The sequence below is a fragment of the Cariama cristata genome, unplaced genomic scaffold (assembly GCF_000690535.1).
Source record: "Cariama cristata isolate BGI_N322 unplaced genomic scaffold, ASM69053v1 scaffold43670, whole genome shotgun sequence".
Classification (NCBI taxonomy): domain Eukaryota; kingdom Metazoa; phylum Chordata; class Aves; order Cariamiformes; family Cariamidae; genus Cariama; species Cariama cristata.
In genome coordinates this window covers 7215-20788 of record NW_009594942.1, presented here as the reverse complement: position 1 = coordinate 20788, position 13574 = coordinate 7215, and the positions used below count along the sequence as shown (strand labels likewise).

Genomic DNA, 13574 nt, shown 5'->3' with positions numbered 1-13574 from the left:
CAATAAGATTTCCTTTTATAAGTGGTTTTAAAATTTCCATTTAAAAAAGTGAACATTTTCCATCGTGTCATAAAAAGCATTTAACTGAGTCACAAAGACTTAAGAATGGGACACCTCTGCACCTCTTCTGTTCCTCTTGTTTTAAAACTGGCAGTATTGAGTTGACTGAAAGATTTATTAACCTCTGAATAGCAAGCTGGTAAGTCTAGAAAATATGACTTTGAAGGCTGCATGGTAAAAGAGTCAGATGAAACTAGTAACTTACAAAGTGTGTCCTCTTGATGAATTTAGCCCATCTCCTGTTAAGTTTCTTCAGCTCTTTGGCAATACTTGATCCAACTTGCTCTTTGCTGACTTCAATGAGGTAGTTTCCAGCTTCATTTAAGGAACCATGAACTGAATTCCACTTTGCCAGGATCTCAGCAGGGATCTAGACAGAGGCATTGAAATCATTTAAAGCCGAACTCTGCCAAAAGTTTATTTCCAAAATGAGGAACAGAAAAGCAACAACAACAACAACCACCACTGTCATGTATAACACTTTCCTTCCATGAGGCTACCAAGTATCTCTGTCATTACAAAGAGAAATCCAACACATACCTCTTTCGGATTCTCATTTCGTTTTTCTTCCAGCCACGTCTTTAGTAAGTGGATGTTTTCTGTATAATTACTCCAGGAAGACAGGACTTTCTCTAGAGTGGTATTTACACTGGAAATATAGTGTCTGCACATAGAAATCTTTGACTCCACTGTCTTAAAAAGTTTGCTAATTTCTTGAGGATCTCCAGCTAGGACATCAAATAGGGAATATCATTATACATTTGGAAACAGAGAGGTTAATTACATAGAAGCAGTATTTTATACAAAACATAAGTGGGAATTAAAACTGGTGACAGCACATCGGTTCAAAATAGAGGCCTTCAAATCAGTTTATGTGCATGAACTCACCAAAGTCAGGATTGCTTATGTTTTTGTTTTTCAAATCTTCACAGATGTGAGTAGCAGTTTCTAGTTGCATTTCAAGTCTCTTTTCTTCAATGAAATTCTGCCCAAAGTGAAAAGTAATTGGCATAGGTAACACTAATCCACATAAAACCAGGTAGGAAATGCAGTTTGGGATACATTTTTTTCAATATTAGCGTATAACCTGCAGGTTAAATGTAAACTGTGCAAAGCACATCCAGCAACTCATCTGCACCCTTTACTCTGAAATAGATCTGTTCTTTTTACTGTTCATGCAGAGAGTAACTTAAATGGGAATATTAACTCCTGCATGCCACTGCCTGAGTCACAGCCCTGCACAAATCAGAACCGTTTATTTCAAAATGTTAAGGCCCTAGAAGAATATTGAGAAATGGCATCTAGAACAGTCAGGCAGAATTTAGTCACAAAAGTCAAAAAAGTGATGAAAGTGAAAAGTGGGTTTCCTTGCACGCACAAAAAGAGTGACATGCCTAGTTCCTGCCACAGATCAAGCAAGATCCAAACTGGGGATAGAAAGGGTGAGAGAGGGAGAAATAGGAGCGGAGGAGGAGACTTGTGCTTTGAACATTCACACAGGGAATGAGAGAGTTGATCCTCAGTCCCCCTCTGTCTGAGCTGTATCTCACTCCAGAGGTCCCCACTCCTACAAACGTCCTATCTAGCAGGCTACAAAACAACATCTCCTGTGGCCATGACAAACCTGGACCACCACACCACCTCTGAGCCAGGACTGAACATCATGGGACCAGAAGAAGAGCCAGCAACAAGCCTTAAACTCCTAGGGAAAGCTCTATATTCTATCAGCTTGAGAAAGACCACGGACCACAACTGTAGAAATAACATGACAGTAAGTATTTATGAAGCCAACTGAATCAAGAAACTCGGCACAGATTAACTTCATACTCCCATTCCACCACAGGGTAAGGTTAATACTGCTCAGGAAAACTGGTATTTTATACAACCTCTTGTTGCCTCCTTCCACAGTTCTGATGCTGGTGAAATTCCCACTAATCTAACTAGAGATTTGCCAGTCTGAAAAGCTGCAGAGAAACTCTTTAGAAATTCTACTAAGATGGAATTCAGGGGGAGTCTCATTAACTGGAGACCAGGCAAAATTGATGGCAATTTTCATCTCTCTGCCTCTATTCTTGATGCATCTCTGGCAGTATTTGGGGTAGGGTAATCCATCCCCTCCCACAGGCCTACATGTGGCATCATTTTAATAACTTCAGCCCAGAAGTTGAGCTAAGGACAAAATATAACAAAACAAGACAATTCATATTCACCATGAAGCCTAAGGAGATAAGGAAGCTGGAAAAGGAAGAGGTAACAGCAAAAGGCAGTATTAGCCAGCACTGTGGGTAATCATTGTTTTTGAAGATAGCAACTCCTAAACTACCCCAAAGAGATTTCAGTTAGGGAAGGACTGCTACTGCTGGCCCTATAAATAGTCTAGAAAGAAAGAAATCTTCCCAATAAAGAATAAAAAAGGGCAGAGAGAAAATTACGTCACAGCTTGCTCTGTTTCTCCAAACTGAAGAAAGAACTTTCATTCAGAGGAAAATGGGAAGACATGGAGAAAGCTTCTATGGAAGTCTATCTGTACTCTTTTGCATAAATCCCAGATCTCAGAAGTCTACCATGTTTCTACGAACTATCGTAGTATCTTCAGGTGAGGAGAGACACAAGCTTGAATCAAAGAGAGGTGGGGAAGAAGAATTATTGTCAGAGTGTGATACATATATTTTAAACTTACATTCCAACTTTCCAGCAGTGATTCCACGGATTCTTTTGTCCCATATTTCATGTCCCAGATATTTAGCTTTAACATCACCTCATTGGCAATAGCTGAGCACAGTCCATAGTGGTACTCAAGAAAGGTGTTGGAGTTTGTGAAATGAATATTGCTGAATCTGCAAACAGTGCAATGTTCCAAAAGTTGACTCAGAATCATTGCATATAGAAAGCATCAATGTATAAGGGTTCTAGTCCAAAAACTCAGAATTACATACATGTAAACATTACTCTGTTATGATAGGAGTAAAATTTAAGATAACAACAGTTCACTTTTTTAAGTAGCAACAATTCTGAGTCAATATTGACTGCTCAATTTATGAAAACCTTACAAGCCCAGAAAAGGACGATCAGCCATCTATATGTCAAAAGGTCTCCGGTTACAGACACAATACACTGGTCATTTTTGAAAATATCCTCCAACAGATATATGGGGTTGCACAGCCTGTTGATCTCAGTGATTTTAAAAGGTGGAAATTAAAAATTAGAGAATCCACAGCCCCAGAGAAATTCTTACATTCAAAATATTTGTTTCCTAACCCTAGTGGGGGTTTCCTACCACACTAGGAAAGGGCATCCAAAAACTTCCTGTTAATGAGCTCCACTTTCTACGCATAATTAGACATTCATTGGACAATGAGTGAACCTGCCTGCTCCGCATAACAGTCAATCTGTGCTTACATGGAAAACGCTCTTTTTCTGTAAGGCATAGATAAAGTATGTGCTTTGTTCAGAATAGCAGAGCAAGGAGATAGCAGAGCTAGAATACAACATAGTCAAAGTAGAGGGAATTTGATGTTCACAACCTTCTTTTCATTTCCTCTAACTTTTCAGGCAAGACTAGTGGCATATTCTTCTCATCTTCATTCTTAAATGATTGAAGGGTGTCCAAGTGAGAATCAAAACAATCCATCAAGCCCTGGGGAGAAACAGACATAGTAAGCCATTCATTTTAGTTTTAGACTGTTTCATCTAGGAACCTGCAGGTCACCTGCCGTTAGGGTGAGAGCTATTGAGAACTAGTCAGCACAAGACAATCTTCCAGTGTCTTTACTCATTAATGTGCAATGAAGGTATTTATCTCATCACCTTCTAAAGTGCATATTTAGTGCAGTACTACCTGATTGCTCTTATCACTGTGCATCTAGTAAAATACAAGGAACATGAATCTACACTAGCCATGGTATCAGGTTTTTTCTGCACTTTCACTATCATCTTTAGGGAATAAAAGTGTCATTGTAACAGTTTCAGGATATTAAGTTATTCTTTGCTACGTGTCAGCAACGATTGACAGCAAAACTTGTTGAATAAACCTATTATGTCACACTTGCTTAATACTTCATTTGACCGTTCAATAAATGACCATCTAACACCATGCTGATAGCTTATCACATTAACCCTCTGATGGTCGATATCACATGATTGGGGAACATTTTATGGGCATATATCTCAGCACCAAATTCCTTATGTAAAAATAAAACATAAAATGCATTGCACAGAATATAAGCATATTCAAAAGTGGCACATAAAGAAATATGCTAAAAGTTCATTTCTATGTCATAAAACCTGCCACAAAGCACGTTAATGGAAATGGTTAAATCCTGGGGCAGTCCTCAACCCCAAAAATAGCGCACAGATTTTAAACACTTGATTTTGTAACCTTAATACTATTCCAGTCAGATAGTTATGAGCATTGGTCAGTAATTTCCTAGATCTTATGAGAAAGTAAAATTTACATTATAAGGCACCACCTTGACAACAAGATCCCTACATGAGACGTACTAAAAGGACTGACTAGACAAATGAGGGGGAAAAAAATTCTCAGCAGAATGCCTTCCCATCAGGAAAAGTGGATTTGACAGAAATTAAGTATCTTAGGTTTCTTCTTCTTAAGGAGCTTAATGACTCTATCTACATGTTCGATGGGAAAAAGAAACTCCTAAACCAACGACATCTCTCTCTTTGTCTCATTCTTAGAAATGCTTTAACCACTTAAGCTGAACAACAAAAATCATAGATCAAATGGCTAAAGTCTGGCAAAGTTGTTAGCAGATAAAAAAACATCTCTCATATCAGGAACTGACTAGCAACAGTACAAAAAAGCGGTGTTATCAAGACACTCACACGAACCTCTGTTTCCCATTCTTTCAAATTCTCTTTAAGGACATGTCACAAAAACATCCAACTTCCCCTTTGTTCATAAAAAAAACCAAGTACAGCATTATAATGGTCAACCAGGCATCAACACATCTACTCTTTTCAAAGTTTTCAGACTCCAAAGGCCATTTAAACTATTATCAGTGTAAAGATTTCAAGATCAGAATAAATGCCTCCCAGTGCTTTGAATGGAATTACAGAGTGATTCAGCAAATACTTAACTTTAAACATACAAACTTCCGTGAACTCACTGGAATGTAACCCTGAGCCCAAGTGCTTTTCTGAGTAGGTATGCATTAAGCATAGATTTAAAGATAAGAATGCAATTACCCTGTGCTATTACTTAACAAACAAACAAGTTGCAAGAACCACATAAAAAAGAATGCCATAATTTATTCATTCAGATAGTACTCAAATTTAATCTCAGCCCAGTGAAGTCAGAAACCTTCTTCATAGACCTATGCAGTTATTTAAACTCATCACTGTTCAAAGGTATGTTCAGAAGAGCTTTTCATCTTCAGAAAATAAACATATCCACACCACTTCCCAAAATGTCAAATAGCAACTCCATAACAAGTGCTTTGCTAGGTCAGACTGAAGCAGAATGCCCCTTTGTGAGCAGCATACCTTAAATATTACAATTATTTCTCTGAAGGCAAACATTGCTTTAAACGGGTCCTGCAAATCAGGCAGATCTTCTGCCTGCAGATGTTCTACCTCCTGAAGCCAAGCCTCAATGCTATCCAGAGGGGAGGGCAACATCTGGTCCAGTTTCGCTTTCCATTCGTTAATCTTAAAAAGGAAAACAAGTGATTAAATTTCTCACTATTATTTTCTTCCCCATCCCCAAGATGCTGACATAAGCTCCATAAGTTGATGCCCTACACATCCCAGAAAAAAAAAAAAAATCTGTCACCATTCAGAAAAGGAGCTTCCAGTGAAGTCAGCTGCAAATCAGCTATGTTTACCTGGGACCCAGGTTGGCTCCCCAGCCTGTAATCTCTGTGACACTACAGAGAATTTGGCAGTTACTATCCTTGGCTGGTGACCATCTTAAGGCCCAGCAACAGGGAAAATTACTATAAACCAGTTGCAAAATAGAGAGGAAACAGTGATGCTCTGGACAGTTTTCCATCATGGGGCTGACAGGGGACCATCTCTTCCATAAAGAGCAATTACCAGCAAGGACCAATACATCCCTGCTTGCAGCTGACGGATATGACACAGCCAACCTCAATGCAAAGCACAATCCAACCAGATCTCACTATATCACTATCCATGCCACAGGAAATAATATATTAACACACTTTTCCCAGTTGCGTTATTATCTGAGCCATAATTATGTCCCAAAAGAACCTTTTAAGCATAAATAGGCCAAAAACTTTGATTAGAAGAGTGCTCAAAGATAATCACATGCCAGCCATTTTTCGCAGATGTCTCACAGTCCTAAGGCTCAGGAGGCAGAAGGGTAATACACAGTCACCCTTCCGCCTCCTCTTGGGCACTGTACACCACTCAGTTTGTCTGGACTTCAGGTCAATACCTCTTCTATCAACCCAGATAAAGTATCACCTTCCCCACTTCTCCCTCTGTGAGTTCCTGGGGTAGACTTAGGCTTCTTCATCAAACACACGCTTGTAACCAGGTGAGCTAGAAATGCCTCTGACCTGAGAGATCAGTTTATCCCACTTTTCTCTCATCTGTTGCTGGCCTTCGCTCAGCTCAGCTTCACTTCTTTTTGATGACAATACAGGCAGAAAGGGGTTTTTTTCTCGGTTAAATGCTTCCATAAATGACATCGTTTCCTAGGGATAAAAAGGAAGAGTAATTCATAGACGAAGGCTTCAGATGGAAACTCATGGAGCCAAGTACTGCCTTTGAACACACTCGTACGATTTCCACTAACTTCAAAGGGTGTGATGCACGGAAAGGCAAGATAGCAGGAAAGATGCATGCTTGTCTACAGGCAGTATTTGGGTGTGAAATTATAGGTGCCATTCACTAGCAAAATCTGTATTTAATATAATGTCAGTGCAGTCAGGACACAGTTCTCTCCTCTGATTAAGAGAAAGGGAAAACTCCTCCCCTCACAGTGCCCCATGGGCCATTTTATGACAAACTCTGGCTACAATATAAACCAAAGGAAATTTTACTTCGGCACCACCTATAGCGAACATTTCAACTACTCCTCTACAACATTAGTTGCGTAAAACCTACTGTTATTATTATCATAGAAACAGCAAAGGTAACCCTGTAAAGGGCCTGTGTGCTTGAATCTTGTCCAAGTCTTCAGCTATGTCAATTAATTGAAAGACACTATTTTACTCTCTCTCAAAAAAAACCTTGCCCTGCTCAGAAAGCAAGCAGCATATATCTTTTTCCTAACAGAAATAATTTCATCCTACCCTTCCCTCAATCATATGAGGGCATTTACCAAATTCATTGTCAGATTTCCAACTCTTGTTTAAAAGTTTATTTAATGCTTCAGGTTAGGCAATGAAGATGAAAAATATTAAAAATATTCCCAGAAACATAGCTTATTTTTGCAGAGGCAGTTAAATAGGAAATGCAACTTACTTTGTACTTCTGGTAATATGTTTCATTCTCTGTGTCCATCAGCAACTTTGCTAACTTCTTCTCCTGTGCAGTCAACCAGCTCATGGCCTCTCCCACTTTTTCCTGGTAATTAGAGCAGAAAATTTCATTTTTCCATTTTGCAAGCCTTGTTTTTAATTTACATTGTGCCATAAAACAACACACATTGAGCATATGACAAACCCCCCTTCAAAGCTATTGAAAAACAAATAATTCCTGGGGACTTTAACGAATTTTGGGTCAGGCACTATTCTAGAGCAAGGCCAAAGTTTTAAACCTAGCACCTGGATATATGAAGGCATCTTCAGAGAAGAGCCTGATTGTAGTCCTACTGAAAGGAGATTATCAGTATGGAGATATGTGAATAACCAATTAATACATAAACTCTCATAGGAGAATATAGAGAATAGAAAACTTGGTTTTTCAGCCAGTGTGGTCTGTGAGTGATAACTTCTGTCCACTTTACATGTAAGCTATTAAATTTAAAAGCTGGTTGTTCTGCACATTTGCAAATCTGTCTGCCTCTACCCCAATATTTACATACAGACTTCAGAGCACACATGAAGACAATCAGGCTTGAAAGTGTCCTCTGTAATAGTTAAATGAAGAAACAAGACAACCTGTACAGCAATTCCACCTGTATCATCAAAAATCTATCATACTGAGTCTTGACCACGACACAGGAGCATCAGAAGGTTCAAGTCAATTCAGCCCTGTCAGTAGCTGGATCAGAGGATCTACTATCTAACTAACTGTGACCGAGTCAGGTTATAAACTGGGCAAAGAAAGTACTGATATTCTTGGCATCTGTAATGCACATTCATTTAACAATGTCTCAGTGATAAACCACATGACATACCTGCATGTCTTCTTCAGACTCATGCAAATTCCTGGAGTATTGCAAAAACTGAGCCACATAAGTCATGATTGATTTTTCATCTGGATTCATAATGTCAACATCTACAAGAGCCAATACACCATTTACATAATTATGCAGCCTTCTAGGCTTGATCACATAATTACACACTATACTGCAGTTATTAAAACACATTACCATAAACATGTTTATTTTGCAGCAGCTCAGTTAACATATCATTGACAGAAATTAATGTGTAATGAACATTTTTTTCCTTGGGAATATTTTAATATAACATGATTAACTAATTTAAAAGTTTCTCCCACGAAAGGGAAAGTTTCATGTCCTTTCCTTTGCATATTGTTCCTGCATGTGCTGCCAATTCAAAAATCCTACAAATCCTAAGTACAGTCAGTGTTATAAAATAAAGAACCTTAGGTTTGAGCAGTACAGTAAAGATCAATGTTCCATTTCAAACTTAAGCACAGTCTTACTTTTTCCTGTATTACAAGTCAACACATGTGGGATTATATTAATCTCACTTCTGATAACAAAGGTTAAAAAAAAGCAGATCATCTACCTTCAGGTTCAAGGAGTCGTGGAATATTCAGCTCCAGTTCCGCAATTCTGAAAGCCTCTTTCAGGTTTTCTTTATTGCTTCTAGCTTCTGCCTTCTCCAAATCAACTAGACCTGGTCGTAAGGTTTGGATGATGGCTAAAAAAGGCAGTCCGCTTCGCCAGCTTGACTTGAAATCAGTCACATTGATAGAGCCATGCCTATCCCAAAAATGATTAGAAACAAAATGTTATGGCCTGTTTCCTCAGATGTCCTAAGTACAAATTTAGAAATAGAATACAAATTCAGTAAAATGGAGTATGAACCAAATCCAAGGAGTTATACAGAACCTTGCCCCTGAACTTCGGCAGAAGCTGAGTCAGACAACAATATAGTCACTACTACCAATCTCTACAATTATATATTTTTATACTATTTTTGCAAAATGACTCAATGTTTTTATCTTATGTTGCATTCTGAAGATAAAGCCTTGCTGATCCAGTGTCCTTTCAGGACATCACCTTTGTGCTCAATATCCATACATTCTATGAGATGGAAAAACAACAAGCAAAGCACTGAAGAACATGTAGGCATTTGTCTGGAAGGGCACTGAGTACTGAAACCACTACCAGCATTTTAGAAAATCCAGACCTTAAAAGTGACCTATTACTGCAAGAAAAATATTTCTTTTTCTCATATTTAGTTTAGTGTCTTTAAAACATCTTCTATTAAGGACAGTGCTGTGAGATGCCCGGCTCTGCTAGCCACAGTGAATTCTGCGACAACTTTCCAGGAACAGCCCATACATTATGAGTATGTTACAAGATGGAAAATATGTGGGATTTCAGATGATCAAATTTAGTTACAAAACAATGGGCTAGGACTTACAAGATTTGGTCTTTTATCAAAACTATAGGATTCACTGATAACAAAATCATTCAATGTAATCACAGATCAGAAAGGATGCTACAAAAAAAAGACAGCAAAATTGCTGAAAAATAAAAATAAGCAAAAGAAAGCAGAAGATTAAATGGACAGAGAGCTGTTTTTTACAGGCCAATCAGCTCTGTCCTGATAAAACACAGTAAAAGGGAAACTTCAGTGCCTGAAAACATTCTCCCAGCAGAAAGTGTCTGATGCGCTGATGAAGGCCTTTATCTGCCACTAACATCAAATATTAGTAGGATTTTATCAGCAAAGCAAACAAAGAGCTGGAGAAAAAGCGCTGACATTATTGTAAAACATATTTGAAATGTCCTGGAGTGAAGCAGTAGCCCTTGAAGAAAATTTAAAGCTTGCCCCTTGCAAGAAATATCTGTATCTGCTCTAGATTGTGCACTGTGAATACTCCCACTGAAATCAACAGGGCTATGTGTATATTAAGCATAAGGAAACATCTTGTTAGAACTGGGGACTAGGACCTCTAGGACTAGGGTCCCTCTTGGGGGTTATGCAGTGTTTTGACAGAAAAACATGAGATGTCGGAATCCTAGAAATCCTATGTTTTCCGTTTAAAACAAAAATTAATTACTGAAACTTTGTTAACCAGTGCCAACCATGAGGATTAAAACTAGCAAATCATGTAAACATTCCACTAGACTTATCACGCAGAAGCCCCTAAAAGAGAAAAGCCAAACAACTCAATTTACATTGTGGTATGTTTTTAGTAGGATTAGCTTCATGTTATTATATTTAAAAGGTTCATGTCAAAACATTTAGGGCCTGATTGATGCTAAAAGTACTGGCAACAACATCTGAAATCTAAAGGATTTTCTGCTAAGCTGTCACTAAGTAATGTTAAAAAAACGGGAAAATACCACCACATTTAGAAGAAGACAGTAAATAAAATGTGTGACATACTATTTATAAGTCTCGGATGGAACTTACAGTGAACACTGTTCTTTTGCCCATAACAAAAGAGCCTTTGTAGCAGAGATCTTCCACCGTTCCTTAATTTTAGCACTTTTTTTAGCTGATCGGTTTGCCTTTGGAGAGGAGTCAACAGCACTTGAACAATCAAGTGAAGGCTGATTGTAAGTACAAGCAAGTGTCCTGGCAAGTTCTTCAATCTATCAGAGATGACAGGAGAGTTCATCAGGCTTCAGTGAAAAATTAGCAAGATATCAACAGCAGAAAACCACAGAGAATTAGAAAGGACTCAGTCGCAGCTGTAATAGTAGTTCCCTACCCTCAAAGTTCATATCAGGTGTTTTTATCTGTCCAACCTGAACTATTTCATGCTGAATTCCCATCTTTAGGTGATTTTTTTGCAGAAAATATCCACCCAGAGACTTCCCATGTTATACTGTGGGTCCCAGCAATGGCACCAAGGGACCTTCTCACTCCATGTGCTTTTCTACGCCTCCTACCAGTGAAAGCAGCTTGTGGCGGCTGTGTTTTCTGCTGTCAACAGTGTCACGTATTAGGCACGCTAAGAGTTTGCCTGCTCACTCAGGGTGGAGCAAAACCTACTCGATAGACCTCAGAGATCTACCTTTGGTTAGAGAAGATTGGTTTAGATAAAAAGATAATGCATAGGCTATGTGCAGCACAAGAATTGTCAGCACCAAAGCACCTTTACCAAGAAAAACATGGGCTACAATATCATTAAATAACTTTGCTTCTTAGTGCTCTCCCGAGCCCTAGTCACCAGTTCATGCCCAGTGCACCTATGTGAATTCACTGCTGAGCTCTTGCTAGAAGACAGGTTGGCTCCATCATCCTCTACAGTCCTACAACATGATTAAAGTAAGGCCCTGTGCTTTCAAACCTCCCTGCAACCTCATGCCACACAAGATGCATGCTCAGTATCTTGTATAAGAAACATCAGTATGACAGCCTTCCTGTTATTCCAGGCACCTGGTACTGAAAAAAATAACAGCAAGAATTACACATTGTGAGCACAGCCAACACAGAAGAGGGGGGCTGCCTCAGAGAGAGATGGCTATGAACCACTTTGCACTATTTCCTCTATTTGGAGCTTAATCATTACAGGCCTTAGACAGATAGGCAAAGCTTAGCCTGGTTTTTAACTGGTTACTTTAAAAAAATCTCAATATCTTTCCTTCCTACCATTTGCAGCTAGATACTGTTCATCAGGCTGTAACGTCATCGCTGCATTGATGAAGCAGCTCACAGACACAGGAAAGACGCACTGGTGCATCTCTTCCCCGAGTCATCGCTTCCAGATGTCAGAAAATAATCTTCTGCTTTGTACTAATTCATCTCATTTGGCAACTACATAAGTCAACGCATTTTTGTGCTTTTCCTCTCTACTGAAACTCTCTTACATTGCTGAAATACTTACATGAAAATGAAATATAATTGTCCAAATTAGGCCAAGCACAATGGAAGGTTTTCCTTCAATAATGTCAGTAACATGAATATTTATGAGCTTGAGCTAGGGGGAAAAAAAAAAGATCATTGTTAACAAAGAAAATGTTCCACCAGCTAAACTGGCTTTAGTTGTGAATTTTGAAGTTAATACTCACTGATCTGCTCTTTAAAAATGTCAAAGCATTTTCTATGTTACTTCTGCACTGGAAGGTATTACATCCTTTTTCCCGTGGCTGTGAAGCAAAAAGAACAGGTTACAACCTCAGTTGTAAAAATTAATTTTATTTCATATTTTGATAAGGGACGTCCTGCAAAGATTCACAAATTACTTTGGATCAACTTGTTTCAGTATGCTTCAGTGTCAGTGGTGTAAGAACAAGTTACTTGCAAATAGCTCTATAACTCCAGAGGGATCATTCATATGGTTACAATTAAGCATATCCAGAAACTTTTACTGGATTTGATGGAGGACTGAGGTAATATTTTTATTACTCTGTCTTACCAGATGTTGACCTGAAAGCACTTCCAACAGATCCAAAAGCAAATGTCCTTGCTGTATGTCTTTATACAAGTCTGAGATAACAGAAGGAGGTGTATGCTGCAAAATAAATTTCAATGCTTGTCACAGCATCTTTTGTCATTTTGAATTCAACATGCTACAGAACATCACATATTACTCTGTTGTTAAAAAAAAAATACTAGCATCCTTTATTTTTTCAATAAGCTGAAATACAAATCCTGCATCTAATCAGTCATATCCTGCTGCTTCTAATCCATTACTATGTTTGTCTCTTGTTCCCCTTTGCCCTGCCTCTCTGTTTTATAAGGGTTATTTTAGGCCGCATTTCCAAGTATTTATACTTTTCAAGGAGGTATGTGGCAAAAGACCCTAAAACTTTGAAAAAGGGAAAGTTAAGAAAAGCAGTTAATTCATATTTTGACTTCTTAATCAATGTACCCCAAGCACAAATTTGACTATATAGCTGAATAACTAAACCCTCACTCTTTTCACTCACTTGTGGACAACACAAACTTACCGTGAGCTCAGCAGCTTCTGCTCAAGAAGGGACCAAAACAGGATTTTTTTTTCACCTGAGTAAGTCAAAGCCCCAGCACATGCTGCATGAGCTGCTTTATGAATGCTTAAAGAGCACCTACACTACTATGTGGTTTGTCTTAATGCTTACCAGTCACTCAGGTCATCCCATTAAACTCATGTTCTTGGATTGCATAATAGAATAATACTTACCTAAACACAGTATAACTAATCATAAATACAGAACCTCATAAAACTCT

The 13574-nt window shown here is 38.5% G+C and overlaps 1 protein-coding gene across 1 annotated transcript; it reads right to left on the bottom strand.

Moving 5' to 3' along the window:
- Window positions 1-265: 265 nt before the first annotated feature.
- On the bottom strand, window positions 266-12054 carry LOC104161390 (nesprin-2-like; the record flags this gene model as incomplete). The annotated part of the gene is made up of 11 exons (XM_009699810.1): window positions 12015-12054; window positions 8967-9077; window positions 8390-8490; window positions 7513-7614; window positions 6603-6740; window positions 5563-5727; window positions 3606-3697; window positions 2741-2897; window positions 949-1045; window positions 601-788; window positions 266-430 (listed from the first exon to the last, which is right to left on the bottom strand). Coding segments are annotated over exons 1-11 (1356 nt in total), but the record flags the coding sequence as incomplete, so codon positions are not given.
- Between the last annotated feature and the right edge of the window lie 1520 nt (window positions 12055-13574).